This window comes from Chiloscyllium plagiosum, unplaced genomic scaffold, assembly GCF_037043375.1.
Source record: "Chiloscyllium plagiosum isolate Xiang-an unplaced genomic scaffold, Cpla_swu_hap1 HiC_scaffold_29, whole genome shotgun sequence".
NCBI classification, from domain to species: domain Eukaryota; kingdom Metazoa; phylum Chordata; class Chondrichthyes; order Orectolobiformes; family Hemiscylliidae; genus Chiloscyllium; species Chiloscyllium plagiosum.
In genome coordinates this window covers 96,005,360-96,029,199 of record NW_028270167.1, presented here as the reverse complement: position 1 = coordinate 96,029,199, position 23,840 = coordinate 96,005,360, and the positions used below count along the sequence as shown (strand labels likewise).

The following is a 23,840-nucleotide window of genomic DNA, read 5'->3' as shown; positions in this document are numbered from 1 at the left end:
AGGTCAAGGACCAGGCTCGCAGGAAAGTAGTCTGACACAGAACAAACAGCCAAGAGGCGAGTCTGCTAGAATATAAGTGTTTTATTCCCCGCAGTGTCACCACAACCAGTCTCGTACTTACAACGGGTCTGGTTTATACTCACTCTACATGTTACCCGAACTGGGAGCCGTCAGTTCTCGTAGAGCGGTTGCCAACAACCCACGCTCGGCGGTTAAACGTAACCCCGGAGCAGACTCTACCGAACTGGAGACTTCTCCAGCTGATATACTCTTTTCCAGATATAAACATTCATGTGAACAGCAGAGCAAGGCTAAAAAACACATTCCATTCTGGTTACATACAGATAAGAAGATTCACACGGGAAGGTGTATAATAAGATTCACACGGGACTAAGCGACACCTTCCATTTTCGGTTAGAGCAGAGCAAGGCTAAAAAACACATTCCATTCTGGTTATTCACACGGGAAGGTGTATAACAAGATTCACACGGGACCAAGCGACACCTTCCATTTTCGGTTAGATTCACACATGTATTGGGACACAATTTTAACCCAATAAGGGTTGACTAAGGGGGTGGGACACAGACATTGAAGTGGCTGAGACATGGTGACTGAGGGGATTGTGATGTATTGACCAAGGGGGTGGGACACAGACATTGAAGTGACTGAGACATGGTGACTGAGGGCTTTGTGATGTATTGACTAAGGGGATGGGACACAGACATTGAAGTGGTTGAGACATGGTGACTGAGGGGATTGTGATGTATTGACTAAGGGGGTGGGACACAGACATTGACGTGGCTGAGACATGGTGACTGAGGGGATTGTGATGTATTGACTAAGGGGGTGGGACACAGACATTGAAGTGGCTGAGACATAGTGACTGAGGGGATTGTGATGTGTTGACTAAGGGGGTGGGACACAGACATTGAAGTGACTGAGACATGGTGACTGAGGGGATTGTGATGTATTGACTAAGGGGGTGGGACACAGACATTGAAGTGACTGAGACATGGTGACTGAGAGGATTGTGATGTATTGATTAAGGGGGTGGGACACAGACATTGAAGTGGTTGAGACATAGTGACTGAGAGGATTGTGATGTATTGACTGAGGGGGTGGGACACAGACATTGAAGTGGCTGAGACATGGTGACTGAGGGGATTGTGATGTATTGACTAAGGGGGTGGGACACAGACATTGAAGTGGCTGAGACATAGTGACTGAGGGGATTGTGATGTATTGACTAAGGGGGTGGGACACAGACTTTGAAGTGACTGAGACATGGTGACTGAGGGGATTGTGATGTATTGACTAAGGGGGTGGGACACAGACATTGAAGTGACTGAGACATGGTGACTGAGAGGATTGTGATGTATTGACTAAGGGGGTGGGACACAGACATTTAAGTGGTTGAGACATAGTGACTGAGAGGATTGTGATGTATTGACGAAGGGGGTGGGACACAGACATTGATGTGGCTGAGACATGGTGACTGAGAGGAGGGGCATATTGTGAATGCTGGGAGTGTGATGTGGTGAAGTACGCAAGTGAGATTGAATGACTGACTCTAGTGAGATGTCTGAAACTAATACAGATTCTGAAATTATGGAAAATAGATACAAAGATTGTTGGATATTAATAACGCCAAAAAAATATTCTTTGGCTGATCAGACTCCGTTATTCACTTCATTATTCTGATCCCATTACGAGCTTTTGGTTCAGAGCGCTGCATCCCTTGGTAACCAAAGTTGACACCTAAATACTTCTGTAAAGTTTTGTAGGTTTCTATTTCTAACACCCTTACAAACATTGAGTTCCAGATTCCCACCAACCACTTGGTGAAATGATCCTGACAGTACCTTAGGCGACAAATTAATACCGCCCCTTAAACTAAGACGTACTCTAAAAAAAACAATCATTGCCATGAGTGACGACACTGAAATTAAAGCAACCCCTGAAACCAGCACAGATACAGAGACAATATATTTATCCAAATTAATGCAGCTCGTGTAAAGTTAATTGCACTACAGCTGGCGAATTGAATGTTGATACTGAACCTACATTGTGGAGGGATTTGATTGCAGCAGTTAGGGTGCAGAGACGATTTACCGCGATCTTCCCTGGGCTGATGATTCACACATATGAAGAGGTTTTGAACAGATTAGGTGTATTTTACTCATAGCTGAGGATATTGAGATGGGAAAATTGTGTAAATGAATAAAATTATGGAGGATACAGACAGAGTAAACAGAATAATTAAATTGTCATATAATTGGAAACAAATATTTAGATATGCCTTTGAACTACGAAGGCAAACAAGGTTCTGGGTTAAATATTGTAAAATGGGTTTCGAATTATTCGGCTTTTGTTTTTGTCTGGCCGTAAGTTGATCAGTTGAAGGTCCTTTTCTTTGCGGCAGGTTTTCTATGACTCAGTAACTGCATGGTTTCTGTGTTACCTGTGTATTAAACAAGGTAAGCATTGTGGTTGGTCGTTCACTTGGTATGATTGTCGATTTGCAGTGGGGTCTCAGCCGAATGGCTTCACTTCCCACAACGGCATAGATTGCCAGGACGGCACTTTTCTCACCCTCTTCCTCCAGCTGAGGTGTATTAACCCTCCAGTGAAACTGCCACTAATTGTCTCATTCATCGCCTCCTGTAGTTGGAAGCGAACCTTCAAACTGTGGAGTCACTCCTGTAAACAATACACGATATGCAAAACACCTACTATCCCGGAAGATACGCATAACATTGGATACTATGTTACTTCAACTGTTTTTCCAAGTGTTGTCTAAAGATTGTGACATTTCCCGTGTCAACATCCCTCCAAGACTGTGCAATCCAGACTGTTACTATTCATTTCTCTCAAATCTTCCCCAAATGTCCTGTCTCTCACTTTAAAACGATGCTGCACTATTTCGACCCTTGCTGACTTACAGCCTTCTGCCTTTAGTGGAAAAACATGCCTGTGGTACTGCATGACTTTGGAGATTTTACGTATCTTAATACAACAAAGCTTGATATTTCCATTGTATCACAATCTTTAGACTGTCATACAAAAGAAAAAGAAGCGAAGGAAACAAAGGATTGTGGACGCTCGGAATCTGAAACAAAAACTGAAATGTCTGGATAAATTGCAACAGGACTGACAGAATCCATGGAGATTTAACGTTTCAGGTTTTAAATTGTGAAGAAGATTCTCTGGACCCGAAATGCCAGCTCTGTTTCTCTTTCCACAGATGGTGCAAGATCTGCTGAATGTTTATTTTGCTTTATAATAGCATTGTTTTCATGTCCATCTTCCCATTCTGTCCAACTTGCATTTAAATTGAGATAATATCACATTTTGTCCCATTATATTCTATGTTCCAAATTTCTATCCTGCAAATAAAACCTGCCCATATCTCTTCTCAGGTTATTTCTGTCGCTTATTCTGAAGCTAATCTCAGTTACCATGCATCCTTCATTATGGAAGACTGTTACGAGACTAAAAATCAAACTCGTGAGATGTTTCTTTGTTTCAGGTATGTAAATTCTTCCAATGCAAACTCCTTATGCTATTTTTATAAGCCAAAGATTTACATTAATGTACGTTCCATGCAAACTCCTGAGTTTGCATGGAACGTACATTAATGTAAATCTTTGGCTTATAAAAATAGCATAAATAACCATTGTCATTGCATGTGTAACATAGTGAGCAATGCTGAATGTGCCATTCGGAATATCAAGACATTCTGCCTGACTGAACATGAATGACGTGAACATATAATCCGCTGTATCTCAACAGCAGCATCACCTTTGGAGACTCTGGTAAGCGTCCCCATGTGAACTAATGATCGAAGTAAGCCCATCAATGATTGACTTGGTGATTATTCTACCGATGCAATGCTCCTTTCATGGACATTTTGTTTCGAATGTTGACAGCGTTTCAAAACATCAGGACTGGAAGTGGAGCCAAAGAAGAGAATGCCTGTACCAGGAATGCATAGGTTTTAATGATTGGGTGTTTGGGGATTGTTCATGTGGAAAAATAATTGTTGGGCTCAAAGGTTTACCCGTCGAAAATGGCGTTTGTAATTAATGCATAGTGTTTTGTTGGTTTGGGTCTCTTTCAAGGAAAGAGCCGAATATGACTCTATCTGGTTCACAGTGAACGAGAAACATAGACGTAAAGTCAATTGGGTTGTCATTGACAGGACGAGTTGAATTGCCCTCTGCCTCTCAACGCACCATTTGAAGTTGGGAGGTCGATGTCAATCTTGTGGGGACGGAAAGAGAGAAATTGGTTGATCCCACGCTGCATTTTGTGACCACAGTGACGACGAATTGTAAATATCATGCTGGCACTTTAGATTGGAATGAGTGAGTGAGGGAAAGCTCAATCTGTGTCTGTGGAGAGGAAGTCTGTATGGGGAAAGAATGGCCTATTATTTGTGCTCTACAAACTCTAGAACAATAAGTAGCATGTGTTACTTTAAATACCAAACGAAATGTTGGATGTATGTGACAATACAAAGGCAACGATCATGAATATCCTCAATCTGCAAATTATTTCGAGAAAAGAAATCAGATCCTTTTCAGAAACCTATGTTTTAAAGTCCTGAGATTTTTCTCAGACTAGTTTGTCCAGCAAACCTGACATTTTTGTTTTTTATTCATTTTTGTTTGCTTTCTCGAGCTACCGAGTAATGCATTATTCTCCATTGGAGCAGTTGACTGAAATGTAGACACAGAGAAGGTGATAGACGTTGAAAAAAGAATACTAAATATTTCATAACGATGTCTGATTTAATCCTGCACAGTTATAACACGACCAAAAACACAGTAATATCAACACTCATCCCAATTTCCTGCACTGGGCCTATAGACTTGAAGATTGCAATACGTGAAATGCCCACGCAATTGACGTGTTTTAAACGTTTGTCTTGATTCCCGACTCAAACATTTTTTTAATGGTCGCAGTGCAGGAGAGAGATAACGTTCCCACTATGAACGTGCATGTATACTACATTTTCTGGGAATGTTTCTGAGTGCAAGGATGTAAGTAAATCTGTGCGTTGTGTTTCCAGTGAGTGAGAGAGACAGAGCATTACCAGTGTAAGGTGAAATCCTCTCTGCGCATTACATTTCCCTTCTATTACCGCTAAAATTTGTTTTCTCGAAACTAAATTCTGTTTTTCACTTTCTCTAATATTGTGCATGGGGACGGTCCTCTGTTGCTGTTTCTCAGTTTCCTATGAAGTCATTTTCATATCATTCAAAATGTATGAGGCTTTTAAAAATCACTATGGTCGGAAAAGAAAACTCGCTAGTGACTGTCATTTGAGACCATATGGGGGTTGACAACACTGGTATGACCTGGCCAAAAAGATAAACTCCATTTTAATGAATACATAAAATGAAACGTTACAAAGCGAGATTTTGTTAAAAAAAGTGAATGACAGACCTGTGACAAACAGGCCTCCTTTTCCCCAAATGATAAACTAATTGTCTTTGGACTGGACAAAGGACTGAAACAGGCTACTTTTTTTTATTCTGGAAGCTAAAACTGTTGGAATCAGTGGGGGCAGGTCAAAGTGACGGAGGCTCCCATCTGACAAATTACAGTAATTTACAGAGTGACAACAGCAGTGAGTAACGTCATTCCACCCTGCATATTCATGAGGATTATCAAAAGGTGCATCTCGCCTAATCCACCAAATTGTCCCCGTTTCACTGTCGTTTCTGTTCAACTTCAGTTGCAAATGTACCTCCGTGCACAGTGTTAATTGTTTCAATGGAAACACTTTCTGACTGTCCTCTCAGGAAAACCACTAGATGATTCTGAACTGGTCTGCAGATTTTCCTCTGAACGCTGTTTACAACACTGATAAACGTACTAAATTCACTCGTCTTTATAAATGTTCTATCAAAAGAGTTAGGACACTCAGCCCATCATGCCTGATCAGAACTTCAGTGAGATGATCATAGAACTCAAGATTGAAAGCTTCCCTCATTCACTTATGTTAATGCTGAAGCCGGCTCCCTTATGTCACATTGAATATCCTGGTCAATGTCCTGTGCACACTCTGCAGGACAGTTATATCCCTCCTGTAATATGCGGTTTCCAGAACAACACACGGTAGTCTGGGTGTGGCACAAAATATGCAACAGAAGGGAGAATTATTTAGAAATCACCCATAGTTTGATTAACAGGTTTTGCATGACCAACAGAATTTAATGTTTCACAAACCATTAATGCTCATCCGTGAAGAAAGTAGTAAATGTCAGAAACACATTGTGACCTTTTCACTACAATGAAATCGATACCAATCGTGTCCTGTTTTCGCTGTTATTCATACTCTGTCTGCGAGAGTGGTAACAGTAGTGCGGCAGCCCAAAGGTGTTCCGGGGAAGAGTAGATGGAGAAGGACATGGACGGGACATGTGGGATTAAGAAATCACTGACTTGTGTGATACAGTAACTGAGTGGAAGGGGCTGTATTGACTGAGTGGAATGAGAAGTAGTGACTGAGGTGAATGGGATAGTCTGACTTAAGGGAATCGGATGCAGTGACTGAGGTGAATGGGTTGAACTGATAGTGGGGTGCACTGGCTGAATGGAGTGGCATGTGGTGACTGAGGCAAATAAGGTACAGTGACTGAAAGTAGTGGGAGGGAATTACTGAGGTGGGGTTGGATTTATGAGTGAGGGGAATGGAACATAGTGAGTGGGATGCAGTCACTGAGGACAATGGTAATCATGGACTGGGGGGGATGGAATTTAGCTTCTGATGGGAATTAGATATTGTGACTGACGCGAGTGGGATGTAGTGATTGATGGAAATCGAAATTAGAGACTGAGGGCAGAAGGGTTACAAGACTGATGGTAGTGGAACGTGGTGGCTGGCAGGTGTAGGATGCAGCGATTGAGAAAGGGTTGTATGTTGGAGCAACATTCCTAAAACTAATAGGGATCACAAATTAATACAGGCAGAGTCATACAGAATTTGATGTTAACAACAGAGGAAATTAAAATCCTTTGGCTTCCTGCACCATGCCATGCAACTTACTATTCTAACCAATTTCGACATCTTGTGTGCCCTGTAGTCTGAAGTCGACACCTGACTATTTCTTCAAAGTTATGAGGATTTCTGCTTCTCTCAGCCTTCGAGACAGTGAGTTCCAGGTTCCCACCACTCTCTCGATGAAAAAGATCCCAACAGTACAGTCAGCATAGACGATTACAGGCCCTAACATTAAGAGATAACCTGCAAGCAATGCAGGCACTGAAATTAATGAAAGACTTAAAGTAGTAAAAATCTGACTCCAAGACAGACCCTGAAGACAGTACAATTCTCCAAGTTAAATAGCTGTTGTCACATTGTTTGTGCTGCACCCAGACAATTGCATGTTGTTAAGGAAGCCGCACATTATAGGATGGACATAATTGCCCAGCAGTGGGTGCAGAGGAGATTTGCCAGGATACTATTTGACTGCAAATTTTCAGTGATGAAGGAAGCTTGAACAGGCTGTGCTTTTTATCCTATGAGCATAGCATGTGGACACAGGTGGCTGCGGGCATTGGGTAAAGGTGGGGAAAGTCAGGAGTGTGGGACCGATGCAGATGCAACAAAACTAAGAGAGGTATGGACAAAGAACGTTTCCAGATTTAAGTTTGTTCGCTGAATTGGAAGGTTCATTTTCAGACGTTTCGTCATCATACGAGGTAACATTGTAGGATTGCTTGTACAATGCCATGCTTGTAGGATTTCTCGTGCATGTCTCTGTTTGGCTTGTCCGAGGATGGATGTGTTGCCCCAATCGAAGTGGTGTCCTTCCTCATCCATATATAGAACATAGAACATAGAACAACACAACGTAGAACAGGCCCTTCAGCCCTCGATGTTGCACCGACCTGTGAACTATTCTCAGCCCTTCCCCTACTCTCTCCCAAAATCATCCATGTGCTTATCTAAGGATTGTTTAAATCTCCCTAATGTGGCTGAGTTGACTACATTAGCAGGTAGGGCATTCTACACCCTTACCACTGTCTGTGTAAAGAACCTGCCCTTGACATCTGTCTTAAATCTATAAGCCCTCAATTTGTAGTTATGCCACCTCGTACAAGCTGACATCATTGTCATAGGAGAAAGACTTTCACGGTCTGCCCTATCTGATCCTCTGATCAGCTTGTATGTCTCTACCAAATCCCCTCTTAGCCTTCTTCTTTCCAATGAGAACAGACTCAAGTCTTTCAGCCTTTCCTCATAAGACCTTCACTCCAGACCAGGCAACAACCTGGCAAATCTCCTCTGCACCTATTTCACTGTTTCCAAGTCCTTCCCAAAATTTTCAGGGGACCAGACCTGTACACAATATTCCAAGTGTGGCCACACCAGCGTTTTGTATAGTTGCAACATGATATTGCAGCTCCGGAACTCAATCCCTCTACCAATGAAATCTAACACACCTTATGCCTTCTTAACGGCACTATCCACCTTTCAGGGATCTATGTAGATGGACTTCAAGATCCCTCTGCACATCTACGCTACCAAGAATCTTTCCATTACCCAGTACTCTGCCATCCTGTTATTCTTCCCAAAGTGCATCACCTCATATTTAGCTGCATTGAACTCCATTTGCCACCTCTAAGCCCAATTCTGCAGTTTATCCAAAGTCCCCCTGCAACCTGTAACATTCTACAAAACTGTCCACTACTCCACCGACTTTAGTGTCGCCTGCAAACTTACTAATCCATCCGCCTACGCCTGAGTCGAAGTCATTTCTAAATATGACAAACAGCAGTGGTCCCAAATCAGATCCTTGCGGCACACCACTAGTAACTGACACCAGGCTGAATATTTTTCATCAACCACCACTCGCTGCCTTCTTTCAGAAAGCTAATTTCTAATCCAAACTGCTAAATCACCCTCAATTCCAAGCCTCTGTCAGGATACTAGTGAGAGGGTTGCGAAGAAGTATTTAGATGCACCTTAGCGATGTCAAGTGATGTCAGTGTACGTGTCACTGTGAAAGTATTGGAATTGTTAGTGTTGGATTCTGTGTAGCGGAGGGCTTTGTGATGTTGATAGTTGCATCTCAATGTCTGTGGTTCACCTTTGACTTCCATGTGATATTCAAACCAAATGGACTCCTATAGCTCAACTGATAGATCGGCTGATTTGTGATGCAGAATGATCCAAACAGAGGAGCTTTCTTTCCCACAACGGCTGGCCTCGCCATGAAGGACTCTTCTTCTCAATCCTACAATTCTACAATCCACCCGTGGTTTGTTGACTCTCAGGGTAATCCACCAATTGTCTACTTCACAGAATCCTCTAATACATAAGAGACACTTTCAACCTATTGACTCTGAACCATTAAAATACTCTGGTCATGTCAAATTCACGTCCTCAGCCCATAACCTTGAATAGTAAGGCACAAATGTTCATCCAAGTATTCAGTAAACGATTCGACGTATGCCACCTCCAACTTCCTTGTTGACAGTGCAATCCCGACCACGACTACAATTTGCATGGATTTCTTTTTACTTCGCCACCCCCCCCCCCCGCCCCCAAATGCCCATAAATGTCTGCCTCTCATCGTAAAATGCTGTCATCTTGTTATTCCACCTGATGCTTCCTTTCTGGAAAGTGAGACCAGCCCAACTGCGAATGTTGGCAATCTGAAAAAGAAATAAAACGCTGTGTCGACCTCAACAGGTCTGGCGTGATCTGAGGAGAGAGAAACAGATGTAACATTTCTGGTTTCATGATGAACGGTTTCGAGAGCTCAAACCGAAACTGATTATTCCTCCACAGATACTTACATGACCTGTAGAGCTACAGCAATCCCTGATTTTGGTTTAAACTGTCATCACAGTTCATTTCATAAAGTATTTTCTTCCACTCCCTCTCCAAAAGTCGATAATGTCGCACATTGCCTCACTATACCGCATCTATAACCTTATAGCCTTCACATAAAACCTGCCAAGATCTATGCTCAACTTCATGTCATCCCAGATGTTTCCAGGGGCATGGATAAAAGGTCAGTATGTCGGCCAAGGTTAATTACACAGCACTCTTCATGACAGACTAATCATTCTGGGATATGTTAATCAATGCCATCAAAACAATGCAGTTTGCAACAAAAACATGAAAAAATGGAGAAGTAAATATTTCTTAATTTGGTTCTGTGGATTAATCAATTAGAATTGCACAGTTTACCATAGTCATTACGTGTGTCATATTGTAGACAGTCCTACAAATGTCACTGTAGACATTTCAAGTTTCAAACAAGTGTAAACAATTCAATTGTAGTTCGTTCGTTTGGGCCCATTTGAAGAATGAAACACAGAGTTGATGTTAATCTGTCTGGATCCCAGATTGAGGGATGAACATGAACGTTAAATGTCCATTGGGTTATCAGTGAGAAAAGCAGACGTAGCTCATTCTGTCTTTCGATGTCTTATTGAAAGTGGATACTAAATTTCAAGTCAAACGAGAGATAGCGCGATATAGCAATCAATGTTTCACAGCTCCAATAATGGAGAGAGATTGCTTCGGGTCTGGGTGAGTGAGTGAGCAAGGGAGATTTTGATCTGTCTCCCTGAAGAGGTAAAATTGTAGGCAAAGTAATGGAGTATTAGCTGTGGCTGGCAGCTTCTTGAACAATAAGCTCATTGCGGCTGGTGATATATGAACCAAATTTGCGGATGCTTGGGATAATACAAAATAAGTGGTCATGGAGATCTTTAATCTACACATGATTTCGAAAACAAAAATATAGAATGCTTTTAATAGCCACCATGAAGAGTTCATGGGAAAATCTTGCGATATTTTCTTAGACCAATATTGTCATGAAAATATGACATCTTCATTGTATAACTTTCTTTTTGCCTTATGGAACCACCAAGGAAAATGTCGTTCTCTCCAGAGCAGTGGAGGTCATGAGTGATGAAAAAGATGAAAGGGATACTAAATTTCAAGTCAAACGAGAGATAGTGTGATACAGCAATCAATATTTCACAGCTCCAATAATGGAGAGAGATTGATTCGGGTCTGGGTGAGTGAGTGAGCAAGGGAGGAGAGGAGAGGTTGACTGAGCTCGGACTTTTTTCATTGGAGAAAAGGAGGAGAAGAGTGGACATAATTGAGGAATACAAGATAATGAGAGGCATAGATAGAGTCGATAGCCAGGGCAGAAATGACTAACACGAGGGGTCATAGTTTTAAGCTGATTGGCGGAAAGTATAAAGGGGATGTCAGAGGCGGGTTCTTTGCACAGAGAGTTGTGAGAGATTGGAATGCGTTGCCAGCAGCAGTTGTGGAGGCAAGATCATTGGGGACATTTAAAAGACTGCTGGACATGCATATGGTCACAGAAATTTGAGGGTGCATACATGAGGATCAGTAGTCGGCACAACATCGTGGGCTGAAGGGCCTGTTCTGTGCTGTACTATTCTATGTTCTATGTTCTATGAGCAAATGTCTGACATCGTTTTGATTGACTCCTGAACAGAAGCAATCATACAGAACAGAAAAAGAAGCTAATGGCTGCACTCAACCCAGTTTCTCAATTGATGCTCATAGCCTTCAATGTTATGAAACGCGATCCAAACACTTTTCAGTGTTTCCAGCGTCAACATTTACAAATATTGCAGTGCAGGAGACAGATAAACTTCCGTCCGCTGGGTCCCCAGTGAGGAAAGTGTGTAGATTACACTCCATAGGTGAATTATTGAGTTAAAGGGGCGAAGTTAAATTTGTCTGTAAGGATCCAAGTGATGGGGCGAGGTCATAGAAATAGAGAAACCCAACAGTGTTAAAGAAGTCTATTCGGCCCATTGAGTCCATAGAGACCATCCAAAGAGCATCTCACCCACACCCTCGCCCCGACCTTATTCCTCTAAGCCCGCATTGCCCATAACTAACCCACCGAACCTCCATATCCATATATAGTATGTGCAATTCCGCATAAGTAATTCACCTAATTTGCACATCTTTGAACAGTAGGAGAAAACCAGAGCACTCAGAGTAAACCATGCAGACAAGGGGAAAATGTATAAACTCCACACAGGAATTTATCCAACAGTGGAATCGACCCGAGTACTGTGAGGCAGCAGTGCTAACTATTATGTCTCTGTGTCACACTGACAGATGTCAACAGCTGTAAAATTAAATTCTCTGCAGTTAATACCCCACCCCCCGCCGCCCTCACCACGATACATTTCCTCCTATTCTCGCTTGAACTCCCCTTCTCTAACATAAATTTTCTGTTTCACTTTCTAGAATATCACATATTGAGATGAGGACACTGCTGCTGATCCTCGGGTTGCTGAGTAAGTCATTTGCATAGTAGTCAAACCTCATTGTGGTTTATTTAAATTTAAATTAAATGGGAGCAACAGCTCACCTGGTACCATTCATCCATGACTTTATGGATATTCCTGCGATTTGCATGTTGCAACGAATGATGCCATTTTTGCAGTAAACACAGAACATAAATGGAAATTTTAAAACTAAGTTGAATGGTAGGTCTTTGTTAAATCGACTTCCTCGTTCCCAATGGTGAGCTCATTCCTATTGGACTGATAAAGGATTAACCAGCCTTTTTTTTTCAAATGGGGAATATCTGGAATCAGTAGAAGCTGAAGTGACTGATTTTCTACCCACAGTTCTTACCACATTAGAGTGGCAACAACAGTTAGAAATGCCACTAAAGCCATCTGCTGATTATTGAATGGAGCAAGTCACCAAATTCAGTTTGGAACCTCTTCATCACTATTTTAATTGATACTGTACCGAGTCGGATTCATGTTGCTCCAGTGTACACACAATGCAGCATTCATATGATTCTTAATTCGTCTGTGAAATCTGCTATTAACCCCGCCTATAGCATGGGGGAGAAATGAACCAGACCTCTCCAGTCTTTCATTGCAACATTCAGGCCCTCAAGCCCTTTTGAGCATTCAATGAGATCGTGGCTGATCTGTGATCATACAAATCAAGATTTCTTTCCTTTTAATTATTTGTTTCATTTCTACATAAGGCAAGGGTGGCTGTCCCCACAATATTGCTTATTATACAGGCACAGAGCTGTTTACTAATCACATACAGTGTGATTCTCTGCATCATACATTCTGAACAGATTTGCGATTGTGAGACGTAACCCTCAAATTTGTAAGTTAAGAAGACGATAAAAGCAGATGTATAATATTAACCGTTCAAGCAGTGAAATAAGTGAACGGCGCTTTCAGCTCTTCCTCTCACTCACACGTTCTGTGAAAGAGATTGCAGTAGTGGGAGAGCTCAACAATGAGACTGATAAGAGTACAGACCATGCCAAAGGGGTGGAGGACTTGAGCAGGGTGTGTGGAGTGAGGCTTGTGGGAAGTAATCCCTGAGGTGAGTGTGATATTGTAACTGAGGGGATTAGAACATCGTAACAGGGTTGTCAGATTTAGCGACTCTGTGGAATGCATTGAAGTGAATGACCAGAGTGGGAATGCAATAACTGAGTGGAGTGTGATATGAAGCCTGAGGCGAGTGGGATGTGTTGACTGAGGTTAGTAGGTTCGAATGAGTTAGATGGCATGGGATTTAGCCATTGTGCGGTTTAGGATACAGTGACTCAGGTAAATGGGAAGCAATGAATGAGACCCGTGGGTATCAGTAACTCAGAGCGGTGAGATTTAGTGACTGAGGGAAATGGGATACAGAAACTGAGGGACGTGGAATATGGAGACTGTTGTGAGCATGGTATGGTGACTGAGGGGAGTTGAGGGGAGTGACCGAAAGACCGAGAGGAACACGATGGAGTGACTTATTGGAGTGAGATGCAGATACAGAGGGAAGTAAGAAGTGGTGTCGGAGGGAAGTGAAATATAGTCACTGAGGGGAGTGGATTGCAGTGATTCCGAAGAGTGGAATGCAATCCCTTAGGATAGTGTTATGCTGTCACTGAGGGGAGTGGAATGCAGTCAATAACTGAAGTTGGATATAGTAATCGAGGCATGAGAAATGCAGAGATTGTGATGAGTCGCGTTCTGTCAAAAATGGGAAAATGATGTTGTGACTTTTCTGAGTGGAGTTGCGTGAACGGGGAAACAGGACACAAAGAGTGAGAATGTGACATAGTGACTGAGGGGAATATATTGAAGTAATGAAATAATTGAGATGTAGTGACTTTGGGGAGTGGGATGTGTTGACTGAAGGTAACAACTGGGAGAAATACGATACAGTGACTGAGGATAATTCCATGTTGCAAGACAGAATAATATCACGCAGTGACCAAAGGTTATGGAATGAAGTGTCTGATGGGAATGGATTGTATTAAGTCAGAAGGTCGGTGTGGACTTGTTGGGCTGAAGGCCCTGGTTCTGTACTGTAGGGAATCTAATCTAATCTAAGGAATGGAGAAATACAAATGCTAGTTTTGGAGAATCAAAGTTTCTGAACAACAGTATTCCACCCCAGAATACAGCACACTGCACTTTCTGCACGCACTGGACGCTGATTACAGACCACACTGGGCTTCATCTCGAGTTTCAGGCGGCTGGGAGATCGCTCTGGAATTGCCTTGGGGCCAAGAAACCACGCTGAGACCTATTCAGGCCGAGGGACTACCACGTACCACAAGAAGACCACCATGCTGATGCAGAAATTGAGGGGTTTGGAGTGTACTGAGTTAGAGAATGGAAGGTGCAGTGACTGAGGGGAGTGGAATGATGTGCCTGAGGTATGCTGTCTTCCCTGAATAAGGAGAGGGAGATGGTGTTACTGAGCCGGGTTGGGTGCTGTGTCGGAGTGGATTATGAATGCATTGACTGAGGAAAGTGCCTTAAGTGACGAAGGGGAATATGATGCGGCTTAGCATTTGTGTGTAGTGTCAGAGATGACTGAGATTCCATAACTGAGGGGAGGGGATGTGGTTATTAAGATGTGTGTGATGCAATGAATGAGGACACGGTCCCGAATGCAGTGACTGAGGTGAGTGTGATACAGTGACTGAGGGGAGTGAGATGGGGTGTGTGAGGACGTGACGTGTGACTGATGGCAGTATCTTCCAATAACACATCAAAGTGAGAGAAGGTAAGTACCAGAGGTCAGGTAAATTAGCTGAATGGTGTGGCTCCTTTTGAAATATCTATCACATCATTTTCAAACTAACTTAATCATAGATTTGGATAGCATAGAAACAGATTCTTTGATTCAATTGGACCATGCTGACCAGATATCCTAATCGAGTCTAATTTGCCATTACTAGTCCAATATCCCTCTTAACGTTTCCTAATAATATTCCCATCCAGATACCTTTTAAAATGTACAATTGTATTAGCCTCCATCACTTCCCCTGGCAAATGAATCCATTCACCCACCATTCTCTGCATGAAAATGTTACCCTTTAGATCCCTTGTAGATTTTTTCGCCTCTCACTCTAAAACTGTATCCAGACTCCGCCATTCCAGGGAAAATATCTTGTCGATTTACTCTAACCATGAATCACATCAATTTTTGACCTCTACACAGTCACCCCTCAGCTGCGGATGCACCAGCGAGAACAGCTTCAGCTTATTCAGCCTTTCCTTTTAGCTCAAATCCTCCAACCCTGGCAACATGCTTGCAAATCTTTTCTGAATCGTTTAAAGTTTTCAAATCTCCTTCTGCTCGGACGCAGGCCAGAATTGCATAAAATATTCCAAAAGTGGCCTAACTAACGTCCTGTACAGCCACATCATGACCTCCCAACTGCAGTACTCAATGCTCTGTCGAATAAAGAAAAGCATACCAAATGCCTTGTTCACCATTCTATCTACCTGTGACTCCACTTTCAAGGAACTATGAACTGCACTCCACGGTCTCTTCGGTCAGCAACACTCCCTTGAACGTGACCATTAAGTGTATACGTCCTGCTCTGATTCGCCTTTCCGAAATACAGCATCTCACATTTATCTAAATTAAACTCCATCTGACACTCCTCAGCCCATTGGCCCATCTGACTAAGATCCAGTTGTGCTCTGAGGTCACCTCCTTCGTGAACCACGACAGCTCCAATTTTGGTGTCATCTGCAAATGTATTCAGCATTCCTCCTATGCTCACATCCAAATCATTTATATCAGTGACCAAAAGCAGTGGAAAGATCACCCCTCCTTGTGGCACACCACTGTTCACAGGCCTCCAGTTTGAAAAGCAACCTTCCACTAACACCCTATGTCTTCTATCTTCAAGCCAGTTCCGTATCCAAATGGCTAGTTCTCCCTGCATTCCATGAGATTTATCCTTGCTTACCAGTCGACCATGAGGATACATTTCAAATGTCTTACTGCAGTCCATGTAAAGCATATCCACTGCTGGGCCTTCATCAATGCTCTTTGTTACTTCTGACAAATCAAACTGCATGTATTTCAATGAATGAGGCCTAATATTGAAAGTAGATGTAGTCAGAACATGGTTAGGGACACGGGACTGGGATATGATAGCAATTACAGAGACATGGCTGAGAGATGGATAGGACTGGCACCTTAATTTTCCAGGATGCAAATGCTATAGGAAGCATAAAAAGGAGGGAAGAAACGAGGAGGAGGAGCGTATTTGATAAGGGATAGCGTAATGGCTGAACTTTAGAATGAAATTCCGATGAATGCATCCAGGGAAATTATTTTGTTGGTACTGCGAAATAGAACAAGGATGAACACCTTACTGAGATTGTATTCTAGATCCCGCCTTATAGTCAACGTGAAATTGCGATGCAAATTTGTAAGGAGATCTCAGTTATCTGTGAGAATAATAGGGTGGTATTGGTAGAGGGCTTTAATTTGACTGGGAATGCCATAGTGTTAAGGTTTTAGATGGAGTCGAAGAGTGTGGTGCTGGAAAAACACAGCCAGTCAGGCAGCACTGGAGGAGCAGGAGAATCGATGTTTCAGGCATACGTCCTTCATCAGGGCTTATGCCTGAAACGTCGATTTTCCTGCTCTTCAGTTGCTGCCTGACTGGCTGTGCTTGTCCAGCGCCACATTTTCGACTCTAATCTCCAACATCTGCGGTCCTCAATTTCTCTCGGGTTTGGATGGAGACGAATTTGTTAAGTGTGAAGAAGGACATTTTCTGATTCAGTATGTCGATGTACCTATTAGATAAGCCGCAAAACGTGACCTACTCTTTGGAAATAAGGCAGGGCAGGTGACTGAGATGTCATTGGGGCAGCACTTTGGGGCCAGCAACCATAATTGCTCCCCTGAAACATTGGGGAGACAGGCCGCCTACTTGCGCAATGTTTCAGGGAACACCTCTGGGACACCCGGACCAACCAACCCAACCGCCCCGTGGCTGAACACTTTAACTCCCCCTCCCACTCCGCCAATGACATGCCGGTCCTTGACCTCCTCCATCGTCAGACCCTGACCACACGACGCCTGGAGGAAGAGCGCCTCATCTTCCGCCTAGGAACTCTCCAACCACACGGGATGAATGTAGATTTCTCCACCTTCCTCATCTCCCCCCCACCTTAAGTCAGTCCCAACCCTCGGATTCAGCACCGCCCTCTTGACCTGCAATCTTCTTCCCGACTTCTCCGCCCACACCCCCTCTCCGGCCTAACACCCTCACCCTCACCGCCTTCCACCTATCGTATTCCCAGCGCCTCTCCCACAAAGTCCCCCCCCCCCCATGTTTTATCTCAGCCCGCTTGGCACACCAGCCTTTTTCCTGAAGTACAGCTTATGCCCGAAACGTCGATTCTCCTGCTCCTCGGATGCTGCCTGACCTGCTGTGCTTTTCCAGCACCACATTTTTCAACTCTGAGGACAAAACGGTAACCAGGGTGACAATACAGCCCCTCAAAGATCAGCAAAGCAACCTATGTGTGGAGCCACATGAGATGGGGGATATCACAAATGAGTATTTAGCATCAGTGTTTTCTGTGGAGAAGGACATGTAAGATACAGAATGTGTCGAAAACATGGTGATATTTTGAAAAATATCCATATTACAGAAGAGGAGATGGTGGATCTCTTAAATGTGGATGAATCTGTTTCAGTACTTTCTGGCAGTGCTGTTTTGAATTCAAACAACTATTGCGTCAAACTAAATTTGTTCTTGTTTCTTAATTTCTTCTTTCACCATCCATCTTTCCACCTTGACCTCTCGTTCTTTGTTCTCCCTTCTCTGAGAACAGTTCATTCAGTCCTATACTTTCCAGATGCATTGGAATATCGCTTTCTCTGATATAATCTCTATTCCTTAATTTTGTTCCTTTACTCGGGAACTGGTTTTCCAGAGGACGCAGTGATGTTTCTTCTTTCCAGGTCGCTATGGTAACTTGAGATTGAGGTGTTGGCTGTGTGAATGTATGTGCAGCTCGCTTTGTGATATTGGTGATAATTTGCACAATCGTGTTAAAACATCTTTCTATCATATAGGACACTCGACAGCAGATACTGACCCGTGTGTAAATCACAAAGTCCTAAATGATGCTTGGAGGAGCATTGACTGCACTCATACTCAATGTTCCAATGAGGTGAAAGGCGACAATAAACTCGAGAATGGATGGTACAGGTTTAACAGGTACCAGGGAAAGCCGAATCTACGTTCCATAATCTATCAATACAGTATTATGAGTGTGTTACAGCAGAGTAAACATTTGTAATATCATATGCTTTAGATTTGGACAAGGATGTGGAAACACATGGGAGAGTAAACTAGAGCAGCCAGAGGAAACCAATGCCAATGCGGGAAGTATAAGAAAATTTCATACAGACGCTCCTCCGAGACTGAAACTGAACGTGGAACGCTGGTGATTTGAGGCAGCAGTGGAAACCACTGAGCTACCTTGTCACTAACGCTGTGGATTCGAATATGGTGGTAGTGCGGGGGGGGGTGTGGGAGGGAGAGGGGAAATATTTTGTCACTTAGGCAAATCAGTGGCAGATGGGAGATAATTCTAGTAAGTGCGAGGTGATTCAAACTGGAAAAAGGAACATGTCAAACGAATGTTCAATACCAAGAAAATAGGGAGTTTGGCGAAAAAAAAGGGACTTGTGATGATCTTGCGCATATCGCTGAAAGTGGGAAGAGAGTGCAATGGGATAGTTAATGAGGTGTGCATAATTCTTGCCTTTTTCAGTCCAGGCATAAATTATAAGAGCAAGGAGAACAAGTTGGAGGAGTGCAGAACTTTGGTTATTCACTGCGGCAGTATTGTGTGATGCTGTGGTTGCATTGCATTGGATAGGGTGCAAAGGAGGTTCACCAGGTTGTTGCCTATGATACAGCATTTCAGCAATGAAAAAAAATGCATCTGTGTGGCTATTTCTTTGAAGCAGAGAACTTTGAAAGAAGACTTGATGGAAGTGTACAATAGTATGAGGAAAATTGTCAAGAGTTTCTCGAAAGTTTTTGCACTGATAATCACGGGGAACCTTCCCCCTCCAACCTCCGTCCCAACCAGTCGAAATAAGAACAAGGTGGCGTAATTTTTAAGTGGTTTTGATTGAAATCGAGAAAGAACCATTTCATCAAACGGATGAATGGTGATGTTTCCATCAATGCTTAAAATGTCATAACATACAAGGCAGTGGGCCGAGTGTGGGATTGAATGAGTCGAGTCATTCGTGTTTTCTGGCAGTGAAGACTCAATCGCCCGAATGACTCTTCTGGCCTGTTTTATTCCCTGAACCTACAGTTCTATGAACTGGATAAATAATCATCATAAGACTGGCAAGAACACGTCCAGTTGGAATTTAGCAGAAGCATGTTTACTCAGACAATGGAAGCAAATAAGGTGCAAAAGTTTAAAGCTGGTCATGAAAGAAGGAAGGACATCAGAACAGAGTACGAGAATGTTGTGAATCTTTGGAAATGTTTGCACAAAGAATAATAGGGTCCTGGTGTTTATTTAAACTGAGATGACATATTTCTAATCATGACGGAATTCAAAGATCATGGAAAAAGGCAAGTAAGTGTAATTAGCCAGGATTGTAGTGAGTGGCAGAGCTCGCAAAGCGTCCAAATGGCTGATTGCTGTCCTTCATGTTTGTGTGGTCCTGTCATTTTAATAACTCACTACATAAAATATGGGTCAGGAAAATCACACCTGATTTCCCAATAAAGGAGGAAAGTTGGATTTAAGCATTAGGTAGAAATAAAGAGGAGGTGTGGACTGATCAGAGAGATAGAATATAGAACATAGAGCATTACAGCGCAGGACAGGCCCTTCGGCCCTCGATGTTGCACCGCCCTTTGAAACCAATCTGAATCTCATCTAACCTTTCCTATTCCATTCTTGTCTGTGCGCCTATCTAAAGACCACTTAAATGCCCTTAAATTTGGCGAGTCTACTACTGTTGCCGCCAGTGCGTTCCACCTCTGACTATTCTCTGAGTAAAGAAACTAGCTCTGACATCTGTCCTATATCTGTCATACCTGAGTTTATAACCATGTCCCCTCATGCTTGTCATCGCCATGAATGGCAATACGTGGAGGCTTTTGTACAATGCAACTGCCAGTTTATTACTGCTGCATGAATATCATGCAGCATTAGAAGCATTAGAGATATATGTCATGATAGGGAATGGAGACAGAAGATAAAGTGTCAACTCTTGAGAGCAAAGAGCAAGTTGAAGGTGGCCATTGTGAGAAACCGTTGGAACACAGTGTGCATTTCTCTCGAATGGGACAGTCAATTAACAATTGTGATGAGTTCGCTCTTTCTCCTTTGTTCAGTTCCGGTGGATGGAAAATGCCAGAGACTGCTGTTCCATCACATCATTGCTCCACAGAAGCTTCAGGATGGTTAAATGGTACGTTCACTCTTTCCACAGAACATGTATGTGCATTCGTTGCCCCTAAAAGCAAGATAATCAAATTGTGAACTCGTTATTGCAGCTACTCATCCCACCGAGTCCCAGGGAAAAACGAATGGCACAGTATGTTTCAACTGGAATGGCAAGCTCTGCCATTGGACCAAACAGATAACGATTCAAAACTGTTCCAATTACTTTGTATATTTTTTGAAGAAAACAATGGAAAAACACGCTTACTGCACAGGTACAATTCTGTTATGTTATAGAATGATTGAAAACGAAGTGTCTCTTTAACATCAATGTCACACCAAAGAATTTACATACATTCTGCTTCGTAAATAAACAATGCAAGGAGTTACAGCAAAGCAAACTGGGCATTCTTTTTACAGTTCTTCTTCAGTTTGCTGTCTGAAGGGACACCTTATCTCCAGCTGCTTGGGATGTAGGTGCAGGAATGAAGCACAGAACGACAACAGTTGAAGCAGGGATCGCACTTATGTTGCTCAACCCTAACCTATAAGCTTTTGGACTTCAAACATTCTGCAGGAATCTGAATCTGCAGCCGTCGGAGTAGATGGGAGGGAGATGATGGAATGCACAGAATTGGGTGGGGGCTTGGAGCCAAGTGGAAAATAGTGCTGCAGAATGTTGATGCATGTTACTCATAGGTGCTTCCAGAAGAGATTGAATAAAGCCCCATTTTTAGATTTTAAACTAAATTATAATCCCACAGAATTGAGAGCAAGTTGCTAACATAGCTGGAAAATGTGAGTACAAAGCGACAAAATATGGGGACAATCCACAGTGCTCCGATTGCCAGCATGTGACTAGTGGTGACCCACAAACAACAGCAATAGGTCTTAATTATTCACATCATTTCTTAACCACTTGGATGTTGCATCGACAGGATCGCATCCGAGTTTTCTCATGACATTAAGTTACACAGAATAATATACATTTTGGAAGATTGCATAGAGTTACAAAGGATTTTAAAAGACTAAATAAATGGGAATAACTGTGGCAGATTGACTTCAATACAAGAAAGTGTGTGTTTATCTATTTTGGAACGGAAATGATTAATCAGGTAACTTTCTGACCAATATAAAGATAAATATAGTGGATGTACAGACTGACTCAGGGGATCAGTTACTTGGCCCTTTAAAATATCACAAATGAGTTCAGAAAATAACTAAGAAAGCTAACGCAATACTACCTTTATATCTATAGGACTAGAGTATAAGTGAGCCAATGTATTCTTGCAGCTATACAAAACCCTAGTTAGACCACTCTGACAGTAATGTGAGTAGATCTGGGATTCACGTCTTTGAAAAGGTATTCTGTCCATGGAGGGATAATGATGTAGGGTTAATGGTATGACACATACACTTCAATGATTACATTTCTGGACTGAATCGACAAATTAGGTCTATTTCTCTGATCGGAGTCTTCAAGATATGAACAGAAAAAAAAAGATATAAACTATTCCCATTGGAAATTCTAGAAATAAGGAGCACATTCTGAGAATTTGGATTGACGGTTCTGGAGAAAGGTTAGGGAGCACTTCCAGTCACTAACCAGGTGGTAGATGTTTTGAAATATTTTCTGTAAATGGCAGTATATGCTGGATCAGTGTTTCTTATTAAATTTGAGACAATGTTTCTTCCGTGCATGCGTGAAGTAAAGGATGAAGGAATTTGGGCTAATGGCTGGTCGATGAGTTTCATGAGGTTGGGAGATCGCTCTGGAATTGCCTCGAGGCCAGGAAAGGGACTATCACGTACCACAAGAAGACCACCACGTTGGTGCAGAAATTGAGGGATGTAGAGTGCACTGAGTTAGGGCAGTGAGGATGCAGTGACTGACGGGAGTGGAATGACATACCTGAGGTATGCCGTCTTCGTTGAATAAGGAGAGGGAGATGCTGTGACTGAGCCGAGTGGGTGCTGTGTCAGAGTGGATTACAGATACATTGACTGAGAAGAGTGTCTTGACGTGACGTAGGGAATGGGATGCGACATGGCATTTAGTTGTAGTGACTGAGGAGACTGCGATTCTGTAACTGAAGAGAGGGGTATGTAGCTATTAAGATGTGTGTGATGTAATGAATGATGACACGGTCACTAATGCAGTAACTGAAGTGAGTGTGACATATTAACTGAAGTGAGATGCGATGATTGTGGGATTTGAGGTATAATGACTCAGGTGAGTGTGACATAGTGACTGAGGGGAGGGAGATGTGGTGTGTGATGCCATGAGATACTGCGACTAATGGTAATGGCTTCCAATAACAAAGTAAAGCGAGAGAAGGTGAGTAACAGAGGTGAGATGAATTAACTGAATGGTGTGACTCACAGCGACTGTATATTTGATTGAGATTTTCTCCTTTTCAAATTCTATCACATCATATCCGAAATAATGTAGTCACAAAGTCATAGAGTTCTACAGCATGGAAACAGACTCTTTGGTCCAACTCATCCATGCGGACCAGATAGGCTAAGCTAATCTAATCTCATTTGCCAGCACTTGGTCCATATCCCGCTTAACATTTCCTGTTCATTTTTCCATCCAGATTTATTTTAAAAGTTGTAATTGGATTAGCCTCCACCACTTCCCCGGCAACTCATTGCATACACCCACTACCCTCTGCATGAAAAAGTTATCCTTGAGATCCCTTGTAAATGTTTTTCCCTCACACTCTAAACATATGTCCTCTAGTTCCGGACTCCACCATCCCAGGGAAAATGTCTTGTTGATTTGCCCTAACCATACATCTCATCAATTTTAAACCTCTGCATAGTCACTCCTCAGCGTCGGATGCACCAGGAAATACAGCCTCAACTTATTCAGCCTTTCAATGTAGCTCAAATCCTCCAACCCTGGCAACATCCTTGCAAATCTTATCTGAATCCTTTAAAGTTTCCCAATATCCTTCTGCTAGGAGGTAGATCAGAGTTGCATAAAATATTCCAAAAGTGCCCGAACTAATGTCCTGTGCAGCTGCATCATGACCTCCCCACTCCTGTACGCAATGCTCTGTCCAAAAAAGGAC

At 42.6% G+C, this 23,840-nt stretch overlaps 1 protein-coding gene across 1 annotated transcript in view; it reads left to right on the top strand.

The window, feature by feature from the left end:
• Positions 1 to 3,732: 3,732 nt before the first annotated feature.
• LOC122552416 (uncharacterized) overlaps positions 3,733 to 23,840 on the top strand; it is a 55,542-nt gene continuing 35,434 nt past the window's right edge. Inside the window, exons 1-5 of the mRNA XM_087976555.1 lie at positions 3,733 to 3,815; positions 12,278 to 12,327; positions 18,410 to 18,554; positions 20,712 to 20,788; positions 20,874 to 21,035. Of these exons, the coding sequence (XP_087832681.1) occupies positions 12,294 to 12,327; positions 18,410 to 18,554; positions 20,712 to 20,788; positions 20,874 to 21,035 (418 nt within the window). The 5' untranslated portion in view covers positions 3,733 to 3,815; positions 12,278 to 12,293. The remainder of the gene's footprint in view (positions 3,816 to 12,277; positions 12,328 to 18,409; positions 18,555 to 20,711; positions 20,789 to 20,873; positions 21,036 to 23,840) is intronic.